General features: G+C 46.6%; 1 protein-coding gene across 1 annotated transcript in view; it reads left to right on the top strand.

Annotated features, from left to right (window-relative positions):
- Positions 1-27,380, top strand: part of LOC124020660 (tuberin-like) — a 106,161-nt gene that overhangs the window by 1,600 nt on the left and 77,181 nt on the right. The window contains 4 exon segments of the mRNA XM_046335900.1: positions 13,906-14,102; positions 14,609-14,695; positions 15,039-15,149; positions 15,461-15,608. Of these exon segments, the coding sequence (XP_046191856.1) occupies positions 13,968-14,102; positions 14,609-14,695; positions 15,039-15,149; positions 15,461-15,608 (481 nt within the window). The 5' untranslated portion in view covers positions 13,906-13,967.

The following is a 27,380-nucleotide window of genomic DNA, read 5'->3' as shown; positions in this document are numbered from 1 at the left end:
CTCTGTCATGTCTCTGTCATTGTCATTTATCTGTTTGATGTCATTTATCTGTTTGACAGAAACTAATGGCAAAAAGTTGGACCAGGGCTCTCTCAATTGATCTTTCCTTGATTCCTTGTACTCAAAACACATTTAAGTGAATTTTATTTCTGGTATAAAAATAAATAAAAAAACATTGAAGGTCTGAGGAGAAGCAACCTTGTGGTTAAAAGGAGGCGAGTGGGTAGGATGTGAGGAAACGTAGTCTGAACACTGATAACCAACTGTTTTCTGAGACAACTCCATGGCTTTCCTAAATGATACAAAGTTCCCATAGAGGAGTGGAATAATGGACCACCCAATACTATTCATGTTCTCTCTCTACCACCCAATACTATTCATGTTCTCTCTCTACCACCCAATACTATTCATGTTCTCTCTCTACCACCCAATACTAGTCATGTTCTCTCTCTCTACCACCCAATACTATTCATGTTCTCTCTCTCTACCACCCAATACTATTCATGTTCTCTCTCTCCTCTCTACCACCCAATACTATTCATGTTCTCTCTCTCTCTCCACCCAATACTATTCATGTTCTCTCTCTCTACCACCCAATACTATTCATGTTCTCTCTCTACCACCCAATACTAGTCATGTTCTCTCTCTCTACCACCCAATACTAGTCATGTTCTCTCTCTCTACTACTATTCACCACCCAATACTATTCATGTTCTCTCTCTACTACCACCCAATACTATTCATGTTCTCTCTCTCTCTCTACCACCCAATACTATTCATGTTCTCTCTCTCTACCACCCAATACTATTCATGTTCTCTCTCTCCTCTCTACCACCCAATACTATTCATGTTCTCTCTCTCTACCACCCAATACTAGTCATGTTCTCTCTCTCTACCACCCAATACTAGTCATGTTCTCTCTCTACCACCCAATACTAGTCATGTTCTCTCTCTACCACCCAATACTATTCATGTTCTCTCTCTCCTCTCTACCACCCAATACTATTCATGTTCTCTCTCTCTACCACCCAATACTAGTCATGTTCTCTCTCTCTACCACCCAATACTAGTCATGTTCTCTCTCTACCACCCAATACTAGTCATGTTCTCTCTCTACCACCCAATACTATTCATGTTCTCTCTCTACCACCCAATACTATTCATGTTCTCTCTCTACCACCCAATACTATTCATGTTCTCTCTCTCTCTACCACCCAATACTATTCATGTTCTCTCTCTCTCTACCACCCAATACTAGTCATGTTCTCTCTCTCTCTACCACCCAATACTATTCATGTTCTCTCTCTCTACCACCCAATACTAGTCATGTTCTCTCTCTACCACCCAATACTATTCATGTTCTCTCTCTCTCTACCACCCAATACTATTCATGTTCTCTCTCTACCACCCAATACTAGTCATGTTCTCTCTCTACCACCCAATACAAGTCATGTTCTCTCTCTACCACCCAATACTATTCATGTTCTCTCTCTACCACCCAATACTATTCATGTTCTCTCTCTCCACCCAATACTATTCATGTTCCCAACCCAATACTAGTCATGTTCTCTCTCTACCACCCAATACTAGTCATGTTCTCTCTCTACTACTAGTCATGTTCTCTCTCTACCACCCAATACTAGTCATGTTCTCTCTCTACCACCCAATACAAGTCATGTTCTCTCTCTCTACCACCCAATACTATTCATGTTCTCTCTCTCTACCACCCAATACTATTCATGTTCTCTCTCTCTACCACCAATACTATTCATGTTCTCTCTCTCTACCACCCAATACTATTCATGTTCTCTCTCTCTCTACCACCCAATACTATTCATGTTCTCTCTCTACCACCCAATACTATTCATGTTCTCTCTCTCTACCACCCAATACTATTCATGTTCTCTCTCTACCACCCAATACTATTCATGTTCTCTCTCTCTACCACCCAATACTATTCATGTTCTCTCTCTCTCTCTACCACCCAATACTAGTCATGTTCTTCTCTCTCTACCACCCAATACTAGTCATGTTCTCTCTCTCTCTCTACCACCCAATACTATTCATGTTCTCTCTCTCTCTCTACCACCCAATACTATTCATGTTCTCTCTCTCTCTACCACCCAATACTATTCATGTTCTCTCTCTCTACCACCCAATACTAGTCATGTTCTCTCTCTCTACCACCCAATACTATTCATGTTCTCTCTCTCTACCACCCAATACTAGTCATGTTCTCTCTCTCTACCACCCAATACTAGTCATGTTCTCTCTCTCTACCACCCAATACTATTCATGTTCTCTCTCTCTACCACCCAATACTAGTCATGTTCTCTCTCTACCACCCAATACTATTCATGTTCTCTCTCTCTCTACCACCCAATACTATTCATGTTCTCTCTCTCTCTCTACCACCCAATACTATTCATGTTCTCTCTCTCTACCACCCAATACTATTCATGTTCTCTCTCTCTACCACCCAATACTATTCATGTTCTCTCTCTCTCTCTACCACCCAATACTAGTCATGTTCTCTCTCTCTACCACCCAATACTAGTCATGTTCTCTCTCTCTACCACCCAATACTAGTCATGTTCTCTCTCTCTACCACCCAATACTAGTCATGTTCTCTCTCTCTCTCTCTACCACCCAATACTAGTCATGTTCTCTCCTCTCTACCACCCAATACTATTCATGTTCTCTCTCTCTACCACCCAATACTATTCATGTTCTCTCTCTCTACCACCCAATACTATTCATGTTCTCTCTCTCTACCACCCAATACTAGTCATGTTCTCTCTCTCTCTCTACCACCCAATACTAGTCATGTTCTCTCTCTCTCTCTACCACCCAATACTATTCATGTTCTCTCTCTCTCTCTACCACCCAATACTATTCATGTTCTCTCTCTCTCTCTCTACCACCCAATACTATTCATGTTCTCTCTCTCTCTCTACCACCCAATACTATTCATGTTCTCTCTCTCTCTCTACCACCCAATACTATTCATGTTCTCTCTCTCTACCACCCAATACTATTCATGTTCTCTCTCTCTCTCTACCACCCAATACTATTCATGTTCTCTCTCTCTACCACCCAATACTAGTCATGTTCTCTCTCTCTCTACCACCCAATACTAGTCATGTTCTCTCTCTCTCTACCACCCAATACTAGTCATGTTCTCTCTCTCTCTACCACCCAATACTAGTCATGTTCTCTCTCTCTCTCTACCACCCAATACTAGTCATGTTCTCTCTCTCTCTCTACCACCCAATACTAGTCATGTTCTCTCTCTCTCTACCACCCAATACTATTCATGTTCTCTCTCTCTCTCTACCACCCAATACTATTCATGTTCTCTCTCTCTCTCTACCACCCAATACTAGTCATGTTCTCTCTCTACCACCCAATACTAGTCATGTTCTCTCTCTCTACCACCCAATACTAGTCATGTTCTCTCTCTCTCTCTCTACCACCCAATACTAGTCATGTTCTCTCCTCTCTACCACCCAATACTAGTCATGTTCTCTCTCTCTACCACCCAATACTATTCATGTTCTCTCTCTCTACCACCCAATACTATTCATGTTCTCTCTCTCTACCACCCAATACTAGTCATGTTCTCTCTCTACCACCCAATACTAGTCATGTTCTCTCCTCTCTACCACCCAATACTAGTCATGTTCTCTCTCTCTCTACCACCCAATACTAGTCATGTTCTCTCCTCTACCACCCAATACTATTCATGTTCTCTCTCTCTCTACCACCCAATACTATTCATGTTCTCTCTCTCTACCACCCAATACTAGTCATGTTCTCTCTCTCTCTCTCTACCACCCAATACTAGTCATGTTCTCTCTCTCTACCACCCAATACTATTCATGTTCTCTCTCTCTACCACCCAATACTATTCATGTTCTCTCTCTCTCTACCACCCAATACTATTCATGTTCTCTCTCTCCTCTCTACCACCCAATACTATTCATGTTCTCTCTCTCCTCTCTACCACCCAATACTAGTCATGTTCTCTCTCTACCACCCAATACTAGTCATGTTCTCTCTCTACCACCCAATACTAGTCATGTTCTCTCTCTACCACCCAATACTATTCATGTTCTCTCTCTACCACCCAATACTATTCATGTTCTCTCTCTCTCTACCACCCAATACTATTCATGTTCTCTCTCTCTCTACCACCCAATACTATTCATGTTCTCTCTCTCTACCACCCAATACTAGTCATGTTCTCTCTCTCTACCACCCAATACTAGTCATGTTCTCTCTCTACCACCCAATACTAGTCATGTTCTCTCTCTCTACCACCCAATACTATTCATGTTCTCTCTCTACCACCCAATACTAGTCATGTTCTCTCTCTACCACCCAATACAAGTCATGTTCTCTCTCTACCACCCAATACTATTCATGTTCTCTCTCTACCACCCAATACTATTCATTTTCTCTCTCTACCACCCAATACTAGTCATTTTCTCTCTCTACCACCCAATACTAGTCATGTTCTCTCTCTACCACCCAATACTAGTCATGTTCTCTCTCTACCACCCAATACTAGTCATGTTCTCTCTCTACCACCCAATACTAGTCATGTTCTCTCTCTCTACCACCCAATACTATTCATGTTCTCTCTCTCTACCACCCAATACTATTCATGTTCTCTCTCTCTACCACCCAATACTATTCATGTTCTCTCTCTCTACCACCCAATACTATTCATGTTCTCTCTCTCTACCACCCAATACTATTCATGTTCTCTCTCTCTACCACCCAATACTATTCATGTTCTCTCTCTCTACCACCCAATACTATTCATGTTCTCTCTCTCTCTACCACCCAATACTATTCATGTTCTCTCTCTCTCTCTACCACCCAATACTAGTCATGTTCTCTCTCTCTCTCTACCACCCAATACTATTCATGTTCTCTCTCTCTCTCTCTCTCTACCACCCAATACTATTCATGTTCTCTCTCTCTCTACCACCCAATACTATTCATGTTCTCTCTCTACCACCCAATACTATTCATGTTCTCTCTCTCTCTCTCTCTACCACCCAATACTATTCATGTTCTCTCTCTCTCTCTCTCTCTCTCTCTCTCTACCACCCAATACTATTCATGTTCTCTCTCTCTCTCTCTCTCTCTACCACCCAATACTATTCATGTTCTCTCTCTCTCTCTCTCTCTCTCTACCACCCAATACTATTCATGTTCTCTCTCTCTCTACCACCCAATACTATTCATGTTCTCTCTCTCTCTACCACCCAATACTGTTCATGTTCTCTCTCTCTACCACCCAATACTATTCATGTTCTCTCTCTCTACCACCCAATACTATTCATGTTCTCTCTCTCTCTACCACCCAATACTAGTCATGTTCTCTCTCTCTCTACCACCCAATACTAGTCATGTTCTCTCTCTCTCTACCACCCAATACTAGTCATGTTCTCTCTCTCTCTCTACCACCCAATACTAGTCATGTTCTCTCTCTCTACCACCCAATACTAGTCATGTTCTCTCTCTCTCTCTACCACCCAATACTAGTCATGTTCTCTCTCTCTCTCTACCACCCAATACTAGTCATGTTCTCTCTCTCTCTCTCTCTACCACCCAATACTATTCATGTTCTCTCTCTCTCTCTCTACCACCCAATACTATTCATGTTCTCTCTCTCTCTACCACCCAATACTATTCATGTTCTCTCTCTCTCTCTACCACCCAATACTATTCATGTTCTCTCTCTCTCTCTACTCTCATCTCTCTCTCTCTCTACCACCCAATACTATTCATGTTCTCTCTCTCTACCACCCAATACTATTCATGTTCTCTCTCTCTCTACCACCCAATACTATTCATGTTCTCTCTCTCTCTACCACCCAATACTATTCATGTTCTCTCTCTCTCTCTACCACCCAATACTATTCATGTTCTCTCTCTACCACCCAATACTATTCATGTTCTCTCTCTCTCTCTACCACCCAATACTATTCATGTTCTCTCTCTCTCTACCACCCAATACTATTCATGTTCTCTCTCTCTCTCTACCACCCAATACTAGTCATGTTCTCTCTCTCTCTCTACCACCCAATACTAGTCATGTTCTCTCTCTCTCTCTACCACCCAATACTAGTCATGTTCTCTCTCTCTCTCTACCACCCAATACTAGTCATGTTCTCTCTCTCTCTCTACCACCCAATACTATTCATGTTCTCTCTCTCTCTCTCTCTCTCTCTACCACCCAATACTATTCATGTTCTCTCTCTCTCTCTCTCTCTCTCTACCACCCAATACTATTCATGTTCTCTCTCTCTCTACCACCCAATACTATTCATGTTCTCTCTCTCTCTCTCTCTACCACCCAATACTATTCATGTTCTCTCTCTCTCTCTACTCACCCAATACTATTCATGTTCTCTCTCTCTCTACCACCCAATACTATTCATGTTCTCTCTCTCTACCACCCAATACTATTCATGTTCTCTCTCTCTACCACCCAATACTAGTCATGTTCTCTCTCTCTACCACCCAATACTAGTCATGTTCTCTCTCTCTACCACCCAATACTAGTCATGTTCTCTCTCTCTCTCTACCACCCAATACTAGTCATGTTCTCTCTCTCTCTCTACCACCCAATACTAGTCATGTTCTCTCTCTCTCTCTACCACCCAATACTAGTCATGTTCTCTCTCTCTCTCTACCACCCAATACTAGTCATGTTCTCTCTCTCTCTCTACCACCCAATACTAGTCATGTTCTCTCTCTCTCTCTACCACCCAATACTAGTCATGTTCTCTCTCTCTCTCTACCACCCAATACTAGTCATGTTCTCTCTCTCTCTCTACCACCCAATACTAGTCATGTTCTCTCTCTCTCTCTACCACCCAATACTAGTCATGTTCTCTCTCTCTCTCTCTACCACCCAATACTAGTCATGTTCTCTCCTCTCTACCACCCAATACTAGTCATGTTCTCTCCTCTCTACCACCCAATACTATTCATGTTCTCTCTCTCTACCACCCAATACTATTCATGTTCTCTCTCTCTACCACCCAATACTAGTCATGTTCTCTCTCTCTCTACCACCCAATACTAGTCATGTTCTCTCTCTCTACCACCCAATACTAGTCATGTTCTCTCCTCTCTACCACCCAATACTAGTCATGTTCTCTCTCTCTCTACCACCCAATACTAGTCATGTTCTCTCCTCTACCACCCAATACTATTCATGTTCTCTCTCTCTCTACCACCCAATACTATTCATGTTCTCTCTCTCTACCACCCAATACTAGTCATGTTCTCTCTCTCTCTCTCTACCACCCAATACTATTCATGTTCTCTCTCTCTACCACCCAATACTATTCATGTTCTCTCTCTCTACCACCCAATACTATTCATGTTCTCTCTCTCTCTACCACCCAATACTATTCATGTTCTCTCTCTCTCTCTACCACCCAATACTATTCATGTTCTCTCTCTCTCTCTACCACCCAATACTAGTCATGTTCTCTCTCTACCACCCAATACTAGTCATGTTCTCTCTCTCTACCACCCAATACTATTCATGTTCTCTCTCTACCACCCAATACTATTCATGTTCTCTCTCTCTCTACCACCCAATACTAGTCATGTTCTCTCTCTCTCTACCACCCAATACTATTCATGTTCTCTCTCTCTACCACCCAATACTAGTCATGTTCTCTCTCTCTACCACCCAATACTAGTCATGTTCTCTCTCTCTACCACCCAATACTAGTCATGTTCTCTCTCTACCACCCAATACTAGTCATGTTCTCTCTCTCTCTACCACCCAATACTATTCATGTTCTCTCTCTACCACCCAATACAAGTCATGTTCTCTCTCTACCACCCAATACTATTCATGTTCTCTCTCTACCACCCAATACTATTCATGTTCTCTCTCTACCACCCAATACTAGTCATGTTCTCTCTCTCTACCACCCAATACTAGTCATGTTCTCTCTCTACCACCCAATACTAGTCATGTTCTCTCTCTACCACCCAATACTAGTCATGTTCTCTCTCTACCACCCAATACTAGTCATGTTCTCTCTCTACCACCCAATACTATTCATGTTCTCTCTCTCTACCACCCAATACTATTCATGTTCTCTCTCTCTCTCTACCACCAATACTATTCATGTTCTCTCTCTACCACCCAATACTATTCATGTTCTCTCTCTCTACCACCCAATACTATTCATGTTCTCTCTCTCTACCACCCAATACTATTCATGTTCTCTCTCTCTACCACCCAATACTATTCATGTTCTCTCTCTCTACCACCCAATACTATTCATGTTCTCTCTCTCTACCACCCAATACTATTCATGTTCTCTCTCTCTACCACCCAATACTATTCATGTTCTCTCTCTCTACCACCCAATACTATTCATGTTCTCTCTCTCTCTCTCTACCACCCAATACTAGTCATGTTCTCTCTCTCTCTCTCTACCACCCAATACTAGTCATGTTCTCTCTCTCTCTCTACCACCCAATACTAGTCATGTTCTCTCTCTCTCTCTACCACCCAATACTAGTCATGTTCTCTCTCTCTCTCTACCACCCAATACTAGTCATGTTCTCTCTCTCTCTCTCTCTCTCTCTCTCTACCACCCAATACTATTCATGTTCTCTCTCTCTCTCTCTCTCTCTACCACCCAATACTATTCATGTTCTCTCTCTCTCTCTCTCTCTCTCTCTACCACCCAATACTATTCATGTTCTCTCTCTCTCTCTCTCTCTCTCTACCACCCAATACTAGTCATGTTCTCTCTCTCTCTCTACCACCCAATACTAGTCATGTTCTCTCTCTCTCTCTCTACCACCCAATACTAGTCATGTTCTCTCTCTCTACCACCCAATACTAGTCATGTTCTCTCTCTCTCTCTCTACCACCCAATACTAGTCATGTTCTCTCTCTCTCTCTCTACCACCCAATACTAGTCATGTTCTCTCTCTCTCTCTCTACCACCCAATACTAGTCATGTTCTCTCTCTCTCTACCACCCAATACTAGTCATGTTCTCTCTCTCTCTCTACCACCCAATACTAGTCATGTTCTCTCTCTCTCTACCACCCAATACTAGTCATGTTCTCTCTCTCTCTCTACCACCCAATACTAGTCATGTTCTCTCTCTCTCTCTACCACCCAATACTAGTCATGTTCTCTCTCTCTCTCTACCACCCAATACTAGTCATGTTCTCTCTCTCTCTCTACCACCCAATACTAGTCATGTTCTCTCTCTCTCTCTACCACCCAATACTAGTCATGTTCTCTCTCTCTCTCTACCACCCAATACTAGTCATGTTCTCTCTCTCTCTACCACCCAATACTAGTCATGTTCTCTCTCTCTCTACCACCCAATACTAGTCATGTTCTCTCTCTCTCTACCACCCAATACTAGTCATGTTCTCTCTCTCTCTACCACCCAATACTATTCATGTTCCCTCTCTCTCTACCACCCAATACTAGTCATGTTCTCTCTCTCTACCACCCAATACTAGTCATGTTCTCTCTCTCTCTACCACCCAATACTAGTCATGTTCTCTCCTCTCTACCACCCAATACTAGTCATGTTCTCTCTCTCTCTACCACCCAATACTATTCATGTTCTCTCTCTCTCTACCACCCAATACTATTCATGTTCTCTCTCTCTCTACCACCCAATACTATTCATGTTCTCTCTCTCTCTACCACCCAATACTATTCATGTTCTCTCTCTCTCTACCACCCAATACTAGTCATGTTCTCTCTCTCTCTACCACCCAATACTATTCATGTTCTCTCTCTCTACCACCCAATACTATTCATGTTCTCTCTCTCTCTACCACCCAATACTAGTCATGTTCTCTCTCTCTCTACCACCCAATACTAGTCATGTTCTCTCTCTCTACCACCCAATACTAGTCATGTTCTCTCTCTCTACCACCCAATACTAGTCATGTTCTCTCTCTCTCTACCACCCAATACTAGTCATGTTCTCTCTCTCTCTACCACCCAATACTATTCATGTTCTCTCTCTCTACCACCCAATACTAGTCATGTTCTCTCTCTCTACCACCCAATACTATTCATGTTCTCTCTCTCTACCACCCAATACTAGTCATGTTCTCTCTCTCTCTACCACCCAATACTAGTCATGTTCTCTCTCTCTCTACCACCCAATACTAGTCATGTTCTCTCTCTCTCTACCACCCAATACTAGTCATGTTCTCTCTCTCTCTCTACCACCCAATACTAGTCATGTTCTCTCTCTCTCTCTACCACCCAATACTAGTCATGTTCTCTCTCTCTCTACCACCCAATACTATTCATGTTCTCTCTCTCTCTACCACCCAATACTAGTCATGTTCTCTCTCTCTCTCTACCACCCAATACTAGTCATGTTCTCTCTCTCTCTCTACCACCCAATACTAGTCATGTTCTCTCTCTCTCTACCACCCAATACTAGTCATGTTCTCTCTCTCTCTACCACCCAATACTAGTCATGTTCTCTCTCTCTCTACCACCCAATACTAGTCATGTTCTCTCTCTCTCTCTACCACCCAATACTAGTCATGTTCTCTCTCTCTCTACCACCCAATACTAGTCATGTTCTCTCTCTCTCTACCACCCAATACTAGTCATGTTCTCTCTCTCTCTACCACCCAATACTAGTCATGTTCTCTCTCTCTCTACCATCCAATACTATTCATGTTCTCTCTCTCTCTACCATCCAATACTAGTCATGTTCTCTCCTCTCTACCACCCAATACTAGTCATGTTCTCTCTCTCTCTACCACCCAATACTAGTCATGTTCTCTCTCTCTCTACCACCCAATACTAGTCATTGTCTCTCCTCTCTACCACCCAATACTAGTCATGTTCTCTCTCTCTCTACCACCCAATACTAGTCATGTTCTCTCTCTCTCTACCACCCAATACTAGTCATGTTCTCTCTCTCTCTCTACCACCCAATACTAGTCATGTTCTCTCTCTCTCTACCACCCAATACTATTCATGTTCTCTCTCTCTCTACCACCCAATACTATTCATGTTCTCTCTCTCTCTCTACCACCCAATACTATTCATGTTCTCTCTCTCTCTCTACCACCCAATACTATTCATGTTCTCTCTCTCTCTACCACCCAATACTATTCATGTTCTCTCTCTCTCTACCACCCAATACTATTCATGTTCTCTCTCTCTCTACCACCCAATACTATTCATGTTCTCTCTCTCTCTACCATCCAATACTATTCATGTTCTCTCTCTCTCTACCATCCAATACTATTCATGTTCTCTCTCTCTACCACCCAATACTAGTCATGTTCTCTCCTCTCTACCACCCAATACTAGTCATGTTCTCTCTCTCTCTCTCTCTACCACCCAATACTATTCATGTTCTCTCTCTCTCTCTCTCTCTCTCTACCACCCAATACTATTCATGTTCTCTCTCTCTCTACCATCCAATACTATTCATGTTCTCTCTCTCTACCACCCAATACTAGTCATGTTCTCTCCTCTCTACCACCCAATACTAGTCATGTTCTCTCTCTCTCTCTCTCTACCACCCAATACTATTCATGTTCTCTCTCTCTCTCTCTCTCTACCACCCAATACTATTCATGTTCTCTCTCTCTCTACCACCCAATACTATTCATGTTCTCTCTCTCTCTCTACCACCCAATACTATTCATGTTCTCTCTCTCTCTCTACCACCCAATACTATTCATGTTCTCTCTCTCTCTCTACCACCCAATACTATTCATGTTCTCTCTCTCTCTCTACCACCCAATACTATTCATGTTCTCTCTCTCTCTCTACCACCCAATACTAGTCATGTTCTCTCTCTCTACCACCCAATACTAGTCATGTTCTCTCTCTCTACCACCCAATACTAGTCATGTTCTCTCCTCTCTACCACCCAATACTAGTCATGTTCTCTCTCTCTCTCTCTCTACCACCCAATACTATTCATGTTCTCTCTCTCTCTCTCTCTCTCTCTCTACCACCCAATACTATTCATGTTCTCTCTCTCTCTCTACCACCCAATACTATTCATGTTCTCTCTCTCTCTACCACCCAATACTATTCATGTTCTCTCTCTCTCTACCACCCAATACTATTCATGTTCTCTCTCTCTCTCTACCACCCAATACTAGTCATGTTCTCTCTCTCTCTCTACCACCCAATACTAGTCATGTTCTCTCTCTCTACCACCCAATACTAGTCATGTTCTCTCTCTCTCTCTCTACCACCCAATACTAGTCATGTTCTCTCTCTCTCTCTCTACCACCCAATACTAGTCATGTTCTCTCTCTCTACCACCCAATACTATTCATGTTCTCTCTCTCTACCACCCAATACTATTCATGTTCTCTCTCTCTACCACCCAATACTAGTCATGTTCTCTCTCTCTACCACCCAATACTAGTCATGTTCTCTCCTCTCTACCACCCAATACTAGTCATGTTCTCTCTCTCTCTACCACCCAATACTAGTCATGTTCTCTCTCTCTCTACCACCCAATACTAGTCATGTTCTCTCTCTCTCTCTCTACCACCCAATACTAGTCATGTTCTCTCTCTCTCTCTCTACCACCCAATACTAGTCATGTTCTCTCTCTCTCTACCACCCAATACTAGTCATGTTCTCTCTCTCTCTCTACCACCCAATACTAGTCATGTTCTCTCTCTCTCTACCACCCAATACTAGTCATGTTCTCTCTCTCTCTCTACCACCCAATACTAGTCATGTTCTCTCTCTCTCTCTACCACCCAATACTAGTCATGTTCTCTCTCTCTCTCTCTACCACCCAATACTAGTCATGTTCTCTCTCTCTCTACCACCCAATACTAGTCATGTTCTCTCTCTCTCTACCACCCAATACTAGTCATGTTTCTCTCTCTCTCTCTACCACCCAATACTAGTCATGTTCTCTCTCTCTCTACCACCCAATACTAGTCATGTTCTCTCTCTCTCTCTACCACCCAATACTAGTCATGTTCTCTCTCTCTCTCTACCACCCAATACTAGTCATGTTCTCTCTCTCTCTCTACCACCCAATACTAGTCATGTTCTCTCTCTCTCTCTACCACCCAATACTAGTCATGTTCTCTCTCTCTCTCTCTACCACCCAATACTAGTCATGTTCTCTCTCTCTCTCTACCACCCAATACTAGTCATGTTCTCTCTCTCTCTCTCTACCACCCAATACTAGTCATGTTCTCTCTCTCTCTCTACCACCCAATACTAGTCATGTTCTCTCTCTCTCTCTACCACCCAATACTAGTCATGTTCTCTCTCTCTCTACCACCCAATACTAGTCATGTTCTCTCTCTCTCTACCACCCAATACTATTCATGTTCTCTCTCTCTACCACCCAATACTAGTCATGTTCTCTCTCTCTCTACCACCCAATACTAGTCATGTTCTCTCCTCTCTACCACCCAATACTAGTCATGTTCTCTCTCTCTCTACCACCCAATACTATTCATGTTCTCTCTCTCTCTCTCTACCACCCAATACTAGTCATGTTCTCTCTCTCTCTCTCTACCACCCAATACTAGTCATGTTCTCTCTCTCTCTCTCTACCACCCAATACTAGTCATGTTCTCTCTCTCTCTCTCTACCACCCAATACTAGTCATGTTCTCTCTCTCTCTCTACCACCCAATACTAGTCATGTTCTCTCTCTCTCTCTACCACCCAATACTAGTCATGTTCTCTCTCTCTCTCTCTACCACCCAATACTAGTCATGTTCTCTCTCTCTCTACCACCCAATACTATTCATGTTCTCTCTCTCTCTACCACCCAATATTAGTCATGTTCTCTCTCTCTGACCCTGCTGGTTTTACTAACCTGTGTTCCTCCCTCTGTTTCCCCCAGAGCCCCAGTAGAGTGTAAGCTGCCTGGTCCCTCCCCACAGGACCCCTCCTGGACCCCCAGCCATGAACAAGCAGGCCAGTAAAGAGAGTCTGAAGGACAAGGTAAAGGGGATGTTTGGTTTGGGATCCCCTCGACCCCCCAGCAAGCAGACAGAGAGCAAGCCCTCAGAGTTCATCATTACACTGGATATACTCAAGGTATGTGAGAGTGTGATGCGACCACACAACACAACACAACACAACACAACACAACACAACACAACACAACACACACACCTCACCACAACACACACACCTCAACACAACACACACACCTCACCACAACACACACACCTCACCACAACACACACACCTCACCACAACACACACACCTCACCACAACACACACACCTCACCACAACACACACACCTCACAACACACACACCTCACAACACACACACCTCACAACACACACACCTCACAACACACTGTACACACCACATACATACTGTACATACTACACACACACACACACACACACACACACACTGTACACACACACACACTGTACACACACACACACTGTACACACACACACATACTGTACACACACACACATACTGTACACACACACACACATACTGTACACACATACATACTCATACATACCACACACACACAATCAGTTTTCTGTCTCTGACCATGTTGCTGTCTTTCTCTTCAGGAGCTGCACCCTGACTGTGGACTTAGCAACAGAATCCGGGTTGCTAACCATGTCTCTGACCTGGCCAAGGCCAAGAAGTTTGAGGAGGTGAGAGAGCACACCGTGTGTGTGTGTATTAATGTGTGTGTGTTTCCTCCCTCTCTGTGTGTGTGTTGCCTCCCTCTCTGTGTGTGTGTGTGTGTTGCCTCCCTCTCTCTGTGTGTGTGTGTGTTGCCTCCCTCTCTGTGTGTGTGTGTGTTGCCTCCCTCTCTGTGTGTGTGTGTGTTGCCTCCCTCTCTGTGTGTGTGTGTGTTGCCTCCCTCTCTGTGTGTGTGCGTGTTGCCTCCCTCTGTGTGTGTGTGTGTGTTGCCTCTGTGTGTTGCCTCCCTCTGTGTGTGTGTGTTGCCTCCCTCTCTGTTTGTGTGTATATTAATGTGTGTGTGTGTTACAGCATGCAGTGGAAGCCGTATGGAAGGCGGTGGAGGACATGCTGACTCCAGAACAGCCACCTGAAGCTAGACATGCTGTCCTGCTGCTCCTCAGAGCTGTCATACAGGGACAGGTACACACACACACACACAGACACACACAGACACACACACACACACACACACACACACACACACACACTATCTAGGAGGCGCCACAGAGAACAAGAAAGTATGTTGATTTCCTGTGTATGTTGCCTCCCTCTCTCTCTGTGTGTGTGTGTATGTTGCCTCCCTCTCTCTCTGTGTGTGTGTGTATGTTGCCTCCCTCTCTCTCTCTGTGTGTGTGTATGTTGCCTCCCTCTCTCTGTGTGTGTGTGTATGTTGCCTCCCTCTCTCTGTGTGTGTGTGTGTCTGTGTGTCTCTGTGTGTGTGTGTCTACCAGGGTGAGCATCTGGGTCCTCTGCGGGCCTTCTTCTTCAAGGTGATCCGAGACTACCAGCCGTCCAATGAGGACCTGTCTGACAGGCTGGAGGTGTTCAAGGCCCTGACGGAGAACGGGAAGGACATCACGTACCTGGAGGAGGACATAGGTGAGACAACATCAACCCTTTTTACACTGTGACATGTGATGGTTCCACCCCACAGTCTTTGACCTATAGATGGTTCCACCCCACAGTCTTTGACCTATAGATGGTTCCACCCCACAGTCTTTGACCTGTAGATGGTTCCACCCCACAGTCTTTGACCTGTGATGTAGATGGTTCCACCCCACAGTCTTTGACCTGTGATGTAGATGGTTCCACCCCACAGTCTTTGACCTGTAGATGGTTCCACCCCACAGTCTTTGACCTATAGATGGTTCCACCCCACAGTCTTTGACCTGTAGATGGTTCCACCCCACAGTCTTTGACCTGTAGATGGTTCCACCCCACAGTCTTTGACCTGTAGATGGTTCCACCCCACAGTCTTTGACCTGTAGATGGTTCCACCCCACAGTCTTTGACCTGTAGATGGTTCCACCCCACAGTCTTTGACCTGTAGATGGTTCCACCCCACAGTCTTTGACCTGTAGATGTAGATGGTTCCACCCCACAGTCTTTGACCTGTAGATGTAGATGGTTCCACCCCACAGTCTTTGACCTGTAGATGGTTCCACCCCACAGTCTTTGACCTGTAGATGGTTCCACCCCACAGTCTTTGACCTGTAGATGGTTCCACCCCACAGTCTTTGACCTGTAGATGGTTCCACCCCACAGTCTTTGACCTGTAGATGGTTCCACCCCACAGTCTTTGACATCTAGATGGTTCCACCCCACAGTCTTTGACCTATAGATGGTTCCACCCCACAGTCTTTGACCTGTAGATGGTTCCACCCCACAGTCTTTGACCTGTAGATGGTTCCACCCCACAGTCTTTGACCTGTAGATGGTTCCACCCCACAGTCTTTGACCTGTAGATGGTTCCACCCCACAGTCTTTGACCTGTAGATGGTTCCACCCCACAGTCTTTGACCTGTAGATGGTTCCACCCCACAGTCTTTGACCTGTAGATGGTTCCACCCCACAGTCTTTGACCTGTAGATGGTTCCACCCCACAGTCTTTGACCTGTAGATGGTTCCACCCCACAGTCTTTGACCTGTAGATGGTTCCACCCCACAGTCTTTGACCTGTAGATGGTTCCACCCCACAGTCTTTGACCTGTAGATGGTTCCACCCCACAGTCTTTGACCTGTAGATGGTTCCACCCCACAGTCTTTGACCTGTAGATGGTTCCACCCCACAGTCTTTGACCTGTGATGTAGATGGTTCCACCCCACAGTCTTTGACCTGTGATGTAGATGGTTCCACCCCACAGTCTTTGACCTGTAGATGGTTCCACCCCACAGTCTTTGACCTGTAGATGGTTCCACCCCACAGTCTTTGACCTGTAGATGGTTCCACCCCACAGTCTTTGACCTTTAGATGGTTCCACCCCACAGTCTTTGACCTGTAGATGGTTCCACCCCACAGTCTTTGACCTGTAGATGGTTCCACCCCACAGTCTTTGACCTGTAGATGGTTCCACCCCACAGTCTTTGACCTGTAGATGGTTCCACCCCACAGTCTTTGACCTGTAGATGGTTCCACCCCACAGTCTTTGACCTGTAGATGGTTCCACCCCACAGTCTTTGACCTGTGATGTAGATGGTTCCACCCCACAGTCTTTGACCTGTAGATGGTTCCACCCCACAGTCTTTGACCTGTGATGTAGATGGTTCCACCCCACGGTCTTTGACATCTAGATGGTTCCACCCCACAGTCTTTGACCTGTAGATGGTTCCACCCCACAGTCTTTGACCTGTAGATGGTTCCACCCCACAGTCTTTGACCTATAGATGGTTCCACCCCACAGTCTTTGACCTGTGATGTAGATGGTTCCACCCCACAGTCTTTGACCTGTAGATGGTTCCACCCCACAGTCTTTGACCTATAGATGGTTCCACCCCACAGTCTTTGACCTGTAGATGGTTCCACCCCACAGTCTTTGACATGTAGATGGTTCCACCCCACAGTCTTTGACATGTAGATGGTTCCACCCCACAGTCTTTGACATGTAGATGATTCCACCCCACAGTCTTTGACCTGTAGATGGTTCCACCCCACAGTCTTTGACCTGTAGATGGTTCCACCCCACAGTCTTTGACCTATAGATGGTTCCACCCCACAGTCTTTGACCTATAGATGGTTCCACCCAACAGTCTTTGACCTGTAGATGATTCCACCCCACAGTCTTTGACCTGTAGATGGTTCCACCCCACAGTTTTTGACCTATAGATGGTTCCACCCCACAGTCTTTGACCTGTAGATGGTTCCACCCCACAGTCTTTGACCTGTAGATGGTTCCACCCCACAGTCTTTGACCTGTAGATGGTTCCACCCCACAGTCTTTGACCTGTAGATGGTTCCACCCCACAGTCTTTGACCTGTAGATGGTTCCACCCCACAGTCTTTGACCTGTAGATGGTTCCACCCCACAGTCTTTGACCTGTAGATGGTTCCACCCCACAGTCTTTGACCTGTAGATGTAGATGGTTCCACCCCACAGTCTTTGACCTGTGATGTAGATGGTTCCACCCCACAGTCTTTGACCTGTAGATGGTTCCACCCCACAGTCTTTGACCTGTAGATGGTTCCACCCCACAGTCTTTGACCTGTAGATGGTTCCACCCCACAGTCTTTGACATCTAGATGGTTCCACCCCACAGTCTTTGACCTGTAGATGGTTCCACCCCACAGTCTTTGACCTGTAGATGGTTCCACCCCACAGTCTTTGACCTGTAGATGGTTCCACCCCACAGTCTTTGACCTGTAGATGGTTCCACCCCACAGTCTTTGACCTGTAGATGTAGATGGTTCCACTCCACAGTCTTTGACCTGTAGATGGTTCCACCCCACAGTCTTTGACCTGTAGATGGTTCCACCCCACAGTCTTTGACCTGTAGATGGTTCCACCCCACAGTCTTTGACCTGTAGATGGTTCCACCCCACAGTCTTTGACCTGTAGATGGTTCCACCCCACAGTCTTTGACCTGTAGATGGTTCCACCCCACAGTCTTTGACCTGTGATGTAGATGGTTCCACCCCAGTCTTTGACCTGTAGATGGTTCCACCCCACAGTCTTTGACCTGTAGATGTAGATGGTTCCACCCCACAGTCTTTGACCTGTAGATGGTTCCACCCCACAGTCTTTGACCACCACCCCACAGTCTTTGACCTGTAGATGGTTCCACCCCACAGTCTTTGACCTGTAGATGGTTCCACCCCACAGTCTTTGACCTGTAGATGGTTCCACCCCACAGTCTTTGACCTGTGATGGTTCCACCCTATGGTTCCCACAGTCTTTGACCTGTGATGGTTCCACCCCACAGTCTTTGACCTGTAGATGGTTCCACCCCACAGTCTTTGACCTATAGATGGTTCCACCCCACAGTCTTTGACCTATAGATGGTTCCACCCCACAGTCTTTGACATGTAGATGGTTCCACCCCACAGTCTTTGACCTGTAGATGGTTCCACCCCACAGTCTTTGACCTGTAGATGGTTCCACCCCACAGTCTTTGACATGTAGATGGTTCCACCCCACAGTCTTTGACATGTAGATGGTTCCACCCCACAGTCTTTGACCTGTAGATGGTTCCACCCCACAGTCTTTGACCTGTAGATGGTTTCCACCCCACAGTCTTTGACCTGTAGATGGTTCCACCCCACAGTCTTTGACCTGTAGATGGATTTCCACCCCACAGTCTTTGACCTGTAGATGGTTCCACCCCACAGTCTTTGACCTGTAGATGTAGATGGTTCCACCCCACAGTCTTTGACATCTAGATGGTTCCACCCCACAGTCTTTGACCTGTAGATGGTTCCACCCCACAGTCTTTGACCTATAGATGGTTCCACCCCACAGTCTTTGACCTGTGATGTAGATGGTTCCACCCCACAGTCTTTGACCTGTAGATGGTTCCACCCCACAGTCTTTGACCTATAGATGGTTCCACCCCACAGTCTTTGACCTATAGATGGTTCCACCCCACAGTCTTTGACATGTAGATGGTTCCACCCCACAGTCTTTGACCTGTAGATGGTTCCACCCCACAGTCTTTGACCTGTAGATGGTTCCACCCCACAGTCTTTGACATGTAGATGGTTCCACCCCACAGTCTTTGACATGTAGATGGTTCCACCCCACAGTCTTTGACATGTAGATGGTTCCACCCCACAGTCTTTGACATGTAGATGGTTCCACCCCACAGTCTTTGACCTGTAGATGGTTCCACCCCACAGTCTTTGACCTGTGATGTAGATGGTTCCACCCCACAGTCTTTGACCTGTAGATGGTTCCACCCCACAGTCTTTGACCTGTAGATGGTTCCACCCCACAGTCTTTGACCTGTAGATGGTTCCACCCCACAGTCTTTGACCTGTAGATGGTTCCACCCCACAGTCTTTGACCTGTAGATGGTTCCACCCCACAGTCTTTGACCTGTAGATGGTTCCACCCCACAGTCTTTGACCTGTAGATGGTTCCACCCCACAGTCTTTGACCTGTAGATGGTTCCACCCCACAGTCTTTGACCTGTAGATGGTTCCACCCCACAGTCTTTGACCTGTAGATGGTTCCACCCCACAGTCTTTGACCTGTAGATGGTTCCACCCCACAGTCTTTGACCTATAGATGGTTCCACCCCACAGTCTTTGACCTATAGATGGTTCCACCCAACAGTCTTTGACCTGTAGATGTAGATGGTTCCACCCCACAGTCTTTGACATCTAGATGGTTCCACCCCACAGTCTTTGACATGTAGATGGTTCCACCCCACAGTCTTTGACCTGTAGATGGTTCCACCCCACAGTCTTTGACCTGTAGATGGTTCCACCCCACAGTCTTTGACCTGTAGATGGTTCCACCCCACAGTCTTTGACCTGTAGATGGTTCCACCCCACAGTCTTTGACCTGTAGATGGTTCCACCCCACAGTCTTTGACCTATAGATGGTTCCACCCCACAGTCTTTGACCTGTGATGTAGATGGTTCCACCCCACAGTCTTTGACCTGTAGATGGTTCCACCCCACAGTCTTTGACCTGTAGATGGTTCCACCCCACAGTCTTTGAGCTGTAGATGGTTCCACCCCACAGTCTTTGACCTGTAGATGGTTCCACCCCACAGTCTTTGACCTGTAGATGGTTCCACCCCACAGTCTTTGACCTGTGATGTAGATGGTTCCACCCCACAGTCTTTGACCTGTAGATGGTTCCACCCCACAGTCTTTGACCTGTAGATGGTTCCACCCCACAGTCTTTGACCTGTAGATGGTTCCACCCCACCCTACAGTCTTTGACCTGTAGATGGTTCCACCCCACAGTCTTTGACCTGTAGATGGTTCCACCCCACAGTCTTTGACCTGTAGATGGTTCCACCCCACAGTCTTTGACCTGTGATGTAGATTTCCACCCCACAGTCTTTGACCTGTAGATGGTTCCACCCCACAGTCTTTGACCTGTGATGTAGATGGTTCCACCCCACAGTCTTTGACCTGTAGATGGTTCCACCCCACAGTCTTTGACATGTAGATGGTTCCACCCCACAGTCTTTGACATGTAGATGGTTCCACCCCACAGTCTTTGACCTGTAGATGGTTCCACCCCACAGTCTTTGACATGTAGATGATTCCACCCCACAGTCTTTGACATGTAGATGATTCCACCCCACAGTCTTTGACCTGTAGATGGTTCCACCCCACAGTCTTTGACCTGTAGATGGTTCCACCCCACAGTCTTTGACCTGTAGATGGTTCCACCCCACAGTCTTTGACCTGTAGATGGTTCCACCCCACAGTCTTTGACCTGTAGATGGTTCCACCCCACAGTCTTTGACCTGTAGATGGTTCCACCCCACAGTCTTTGACCTGTAGATGGTTCCACCCCACAGTCTTTGACCTGTAGATGTAGATGGTTCCACCCCACAGTCTTTGACCTGTAGATGTTCCAGATGGTTCCACCCCAGTCTTTGACCTGTAGATGGTTCCACCCCACAGTCTTTGACCTGTAGATGGTTCCACCCCACAGTCTTTGACCTGTAGATGGTTCCACCCCACAGTCTTTGACCTGTAGATGGTTCCACCCCACAGTCTTTGACCTGTAGATGGTTCCACCCCACAGTCTTTGACCTGTAGATGTAGATGGTTCCACCCACAGTCTTTGACCTGTAGATGGTTCCACCCCACAGTCTTTGACCTGTAGATGGTTCCACCCCACAGTCTTTGACCTGTAGATGGTTCCACCCCACAGTCTTTGACCTGTAGATGGTTCCACCCCACAGTCTTTGACCTGTGATGTAGATGGTTCCACCCCAGTCTTTGACCTGTAGATGGTTCCACCCCACAGTCTTTGACCTGTAGATGTAGATGGTTCCACCCCACAGTCTTTGACCTGTAGATGTAGATGGTTCCACCCCACAGTCTTTGACATCTAGATGGTTCCACCCCACAGTCTTTGACATGTAGATGGTTCCACCCCACAGTCTTTGACCTGTAGATGGTTCCACCCCACAGTCTTTGACCTGTAGATGGTTCCACCCCACAGTCTTTGACCTGTAGATGGTTCCACCCCACAGTCTTTGACCTGTAGATGGTTCCACCCCACAGTCTTTGACCTGTAGATGGTTCCACCCCACAGTCTTTGACCTGTAGATGGTTCCACCCCACAGTCTTTGACCTGTGATGTAGATGGTTCCACCCCACAGTCTTTGACCTGTAGATGGTTCCACCCCACAGTCTTTGACCTGTGATGTAGATGGTTCCACCCCACGGTCTTTGACATCTAGATGGTTCCACCCCACAGTCTTTGACCTGTAGATGGTTCCACCCCACAGTCTTTGACCTGTAGATGGTTCCACCCCACAGTCTTTGACCTATAGATGGTTCCACCCCACAGTCTTTGACCTGTGATGTAGATGGTTCCACCCCACAGTCTTTGACCTGTAGATGGTTCCACCCCACAGTCTTTGACCTATAGATGGTTCCACCCCACAGTCTTTGACCTGTAGATGGTTCCACCCCACAGTCTTTGACCTGTAGATGGTTCCACCCCACAGTCTTTGACCTGTAGATGGTTCCACCCCACAGTCTTTGACCTGTAGATGGTTCCACCCCACAGTCTTTGACCTGTGATGTAGATGGTTCCACCCCAGTCTTTGACCTGTAGATGGTTCCACCCCACAGTCTTTGACCTGTAGATGTAGATGGTTCCACCCCACAGTCTTTGACCTGTAGATGTAGATGGTTCCACCCCACAGTCTTTGACCTGTAGATGGTTCCACCCCACAGTCTTTGACCTGTGATGTAGATGGTTCCACCCCACAGTCTTTGACCTGTAGATGGTTCCACCCCACAGTCTTTGACCTATAGATGGTTCCACCCCACAGTCTTTGACCTATAGATGGTTCCACCCCACAGTCTTTGACATGTAGATGGTTCCACCCCACAGTCTTTGACCTGTAGATGGTTCCACCCCACAGTCTTTGACCTGTAGATGGTTCCACCCCACAGTCTTTGACATGTAGATGGTTCCACCCCACAGTCTTTGACATGTAGATGGTTCCACCCCACAGTCTTTGACATGTAGATGGTTCCACCCCACAGTCTTTGACATGTAGATGGTTCCACCCCACAGTCTTTGACCTGTAGATGGTTCCACCCCACAGTCTTTGACCTGTAGATGGTTCCACCCCACAGTCTTTGACCTGTAGATGGTTCCACCCCACAGTCTTTGACCTGTAGATGGTTCCACCCCACAGTCTTTGACCTGTAGATGGTTCCACCCCACAGTCTTTGACCTGTAGATGGTTCCACCCCACAGTCTTTGACCTGTAGATGGTTCCACCCCACAGTCTTTGACCTGTAGATGGTTCCACCCCACAGTCTTTGACCTATAGATGGTTCCACCCCACAGTCTTTGACCTGTAGATGGTTCCACCCCACAGTCTTTGACCTGTAGATGGTTCCACCCCACAGTCTTTGACCTGTAGATGGTTCCACCCCACAGTCTTTGACCTGTAGATGGTTCCACCCCACAGTCTTTGACCTGTAGATGGTTCCACCCCACAGTCTTTGACCTGTAGATGGTTCCACCCCACAGTCTTTGACCTGTAGATGGTTCCACCCCACAGTCTTTGACCTGTAGATGGTTCCACCCCACAGTCTTTGACCTGTAGATGGTTCCACCCCACAGTCTTTGACCTGTAGATGTAGATGGATGGTTCCACCCCACAGTCTTTGACATCTAGATGGTTCCACCCCACAGTCTTTGACATGTAGATGGTTCCACCCCACAGTCTTTGACCTGTAGATGGTTCCACCCCACAGTCTTTGACCTGTAGATGGTTCCACCCCACAGTCTTTGACCTGTAGATGGTTCCACCCCACAGTCTTTGACCTGTAGATGGTTCCACCCCACAGTCTTTGACCTGTAGATGGTTCCACCCCACAGTCTTTGACCTATAGATGGTTCCACCCCACAGTCTTTGACCTGTGATGTAGATGGTTCCACCCCACAGTCTTTGACCTGTAGATGGTTCCACCCCACAGTCTTTGACCTGTAGATGGTTCCACCCCACAGTCTTTGAGCTGTAGATGGTTCCACCCCACAGTCTTTGACCTGTAGATGATTCCACCCCACAGTCTTTGACATGTAGATGGTTCCACCCCACAGTCTTTGACCTGTGATGTAGATGGTTCCACCCCACAGTCTTTGACCTGTAGATGGTTCCACCCCACAGTCTTTGACCTGTAGATGGTTCCACCCCACAGTCTTTGACCTGTAGATGGTTCCACCCCACAGTCTTTGACCTGTAGATGGTTCCACCCCACAGTCTTTGACCTGTAGATGGTTCCACCCCACAGTCTTTGACCTGTAGATGGTTCCACCCCACAGTCTTTGACCTGTGATGTAGATGGTTCCACCCCACAGTCTTTGACCTGTAGATGGTTCCACCCCACAGTCTTTGACCTGTGATGTAGATGGTTCCACCCCACAGTCTTTGACCTGTAGATGGTTCCACCCCACAGTCTTTGACATGTAGATGGTTCCACCCCACAGTCTTTGACATGTAGATGGTTCCACCCCACAGTCTTTGACATGTAGATGGTTCCACCCCACAGTCTTTGACATGTAGATGATTCCACCCCACAGTCTTTGACCTGTAGATGGTTCCACCCCACAGTCTTTGACCTGTAGATGGTTCCACCCCACAGTCTTTGACCTGTAGATGGTTCCACCCCACAGTCTTTGACCTGTAGATGGTTCCACCCCACAGTCTTTGACCTATAGATGGTTCCACCCCACAGTCTTTGACCTGTAGATGATTCCACCCCACAGTCTTTGACCTGTAGATGGTTCCACCCCACAGTCTTTGACCTGTAGATGGTTCCACCCCACAGTCTTTGACCTGTAGATGTAGATGGTTCCACCCCACAGTCTTTGACCTGTAGATGTAGATGGTTCCACCCCAGTCTTTGACCTGTAGATGGTTCCACCCCACAGTCTTTGACCTGTAGATGGTTCCACCCCACAGTCTTTGACCTGTAGATGGTTCCACCCCACAGTCTTTGACCTGTAGATGGTTCCACCCCACAGTCTTTGACCTGTAGATGGTTCCACCCCACAGTCTTTGACCTGTAGATGTAGATGGTTCCACTCCACAGTCTTTGACCTGTAGATGGTTCCACCCCACAGTCTTTGACCTGTAGATGGTTCCACCCCACAGTCTTTGACCTGTAGATGGTTCCACCCCACAGTCTTTGACCTGTAGATGGTTCCACCCCACAGTCTTTGACCTGTGATGTAGATGGTTCCACCCCAGTCTTTGACCTGTAGATGGTTCCACCCCACAGTCTTTGACCTGTAGATGTAGATGGTTCCACCCCACAGTCTTTGACCTGTAGATGTAGATGGTTCCACCCCACAGTCTTTGACATCTAGATGGTTCCACCCCACAGTCTTTGACATGTAGATGGTTCCACCCCACAGTCTTTGACCTGTAGATGGTTCCACCCCACAGTCTTTGACCTATAGATGGTTCCACCCCACAGTCTTTGACCTGTAGATGGTTCCACCCCACAGTCTTTGACCTGTAGATGGTTCCACCCCACAGTCTTTGACCTATAGATGGTTCCACCCCACAGTCTTTGACCTATAGATGGTTCCACCCCACAGTCTTTGACATGTAGATGGTTCCACCCCACAGTCTTTGACCTGTAGATGGTTCCACCCCACAGTCTTTGACCTGTAGATGGTTCCACCCCACAGTCTTTGACCTGTAGATGGTTCCACCCCACAGTCTTTGACCTGTAGATGGTTCCACCCCACAGTCTTTGACCTGTAGATGGTTCCACCCCACAGTCTTTGACCTGTAGATGGTTCCACCCCACAGTCTTTGACCTGTAGATGGTTCCACCCCACAGTCTTTGACCTGTAGATGGTTCCACCCCACAGTCTTTGACCTGTAGATGGTTCCACCCCACAGTCTTTGACCTGTAGATGGTTCCACCCCACAGTCTTTGACCTGTAGATGGTTCCACCCCACAGTCTTTGACCTGTAGATGGTTCCACCCCACAGTCTTTGACCTGTAGATGGTTCCACCCCACAGTCTTTGACCTGTAGATGGTTCCACCCCACAGTCTTTGACCTATAGATGGTTCCACCCCACAGTCTTTGACCTGTGATGTAGATGGTTCCACCCCACAGTCTTTGACCTGTAGATGGTTCCACCCCACAGTCTTTGACCTGTAGATGGTTCCACCCCACAGTCTTTGAGCTGTAGATGGTTCCACCCCACAGTCTTTGACCTGTAGATGATTCCACCCCACAGTCTTTGACATGTAGATGGTTCCACCCCACAGTCTTTGACCTGTGATGATGGTTCCACCCCACAGTCTTTGACCTGTGATGTAGATGGTTCCACCCCACAGTCTTTGACCTGTAGATGGTTCCACCCCACAGTCTTTGACCTGTAGATGGTTCCACCCCACAGTCTTTGACCTGTAGATGGTTCCACCCCACAGTCTTTGACCTGTGATGTAGATGGTTCCACCCCACAGTCTTTGACCTGTAGATGGTTCCACCCCACAGTCTTTGACATGTAGATGGTTCCACCCCACAGTCTTTGACCTGTGATGTAGATGGTTCCACCCCACAGTCTTTGACCTGTGATGTAGATGGTTCCACCCCACAGTCTTTGACCTGTAGATGGTTCCACCCCACAGTCTTTGACCTGTAGATGGTTCCACCCCACAGTCTTTGACCTGTAGATGGTTCCACCCCACAGTCTTTGACCTGTGATGTAGATGGTTCCACCCCACAGTCTTTGACCTGTAGATGGTTCCACCCCACAGTCTTTGACATGTAGATGGTTCCACCCCACAGTCTTTGACCTGTAGATGGTTCCACCCCACAGTCTTTGACCTGTAGATGGTTCCACCCCACAGTCTTTGACCTATAGATGGTTCCACCCCACAGTCTTTGACCTGTGATGTAGATGGTTCCACCCCACAGTCTTTGACCTGTAGATGGTTCCACCCCACAGTCTTTGACCTGTAGATGGTTCCACCCCACAGTCTTTGAGCTGTAGATGGTTCCACCCCACAGTCTTTGACCTGTAGATGATTCCACCCCACAGTCTTTGACATGTAGATGGTTCCACCCCACAGTCTTTGACCTGTGATGTAGATGGTTCCACCCCACAGTCTTTGACCTGTGATGTAGATGGTTCCACCCCACAGTCTTTGACCTGTAGATGGTTCCACCCCACAGTCTTTGACCTGTAGA

This window comes from Oncorhynchus gorbuscha, unplaced genomic scaffold, assembly GCF_021184085.1.
Source record: "Oncorhynchus gorbuscha isolate QuinsamMale2020 ecotype Even-year unplaced genomic scaffold, OgorEven_v1.0 Un_scaffold_873, whole genome shotgun sequence".
Lineage (NCBI taxonomy): Eukaryota > Metazoa > Chordata > Actinopteri > Salmoniformes > Salmonidae > Oncorhynchus > Oncorhynchus gorbuscha.
This window is presented reverse-complemented; position numbering and strand designations above follow the sequence as displayed.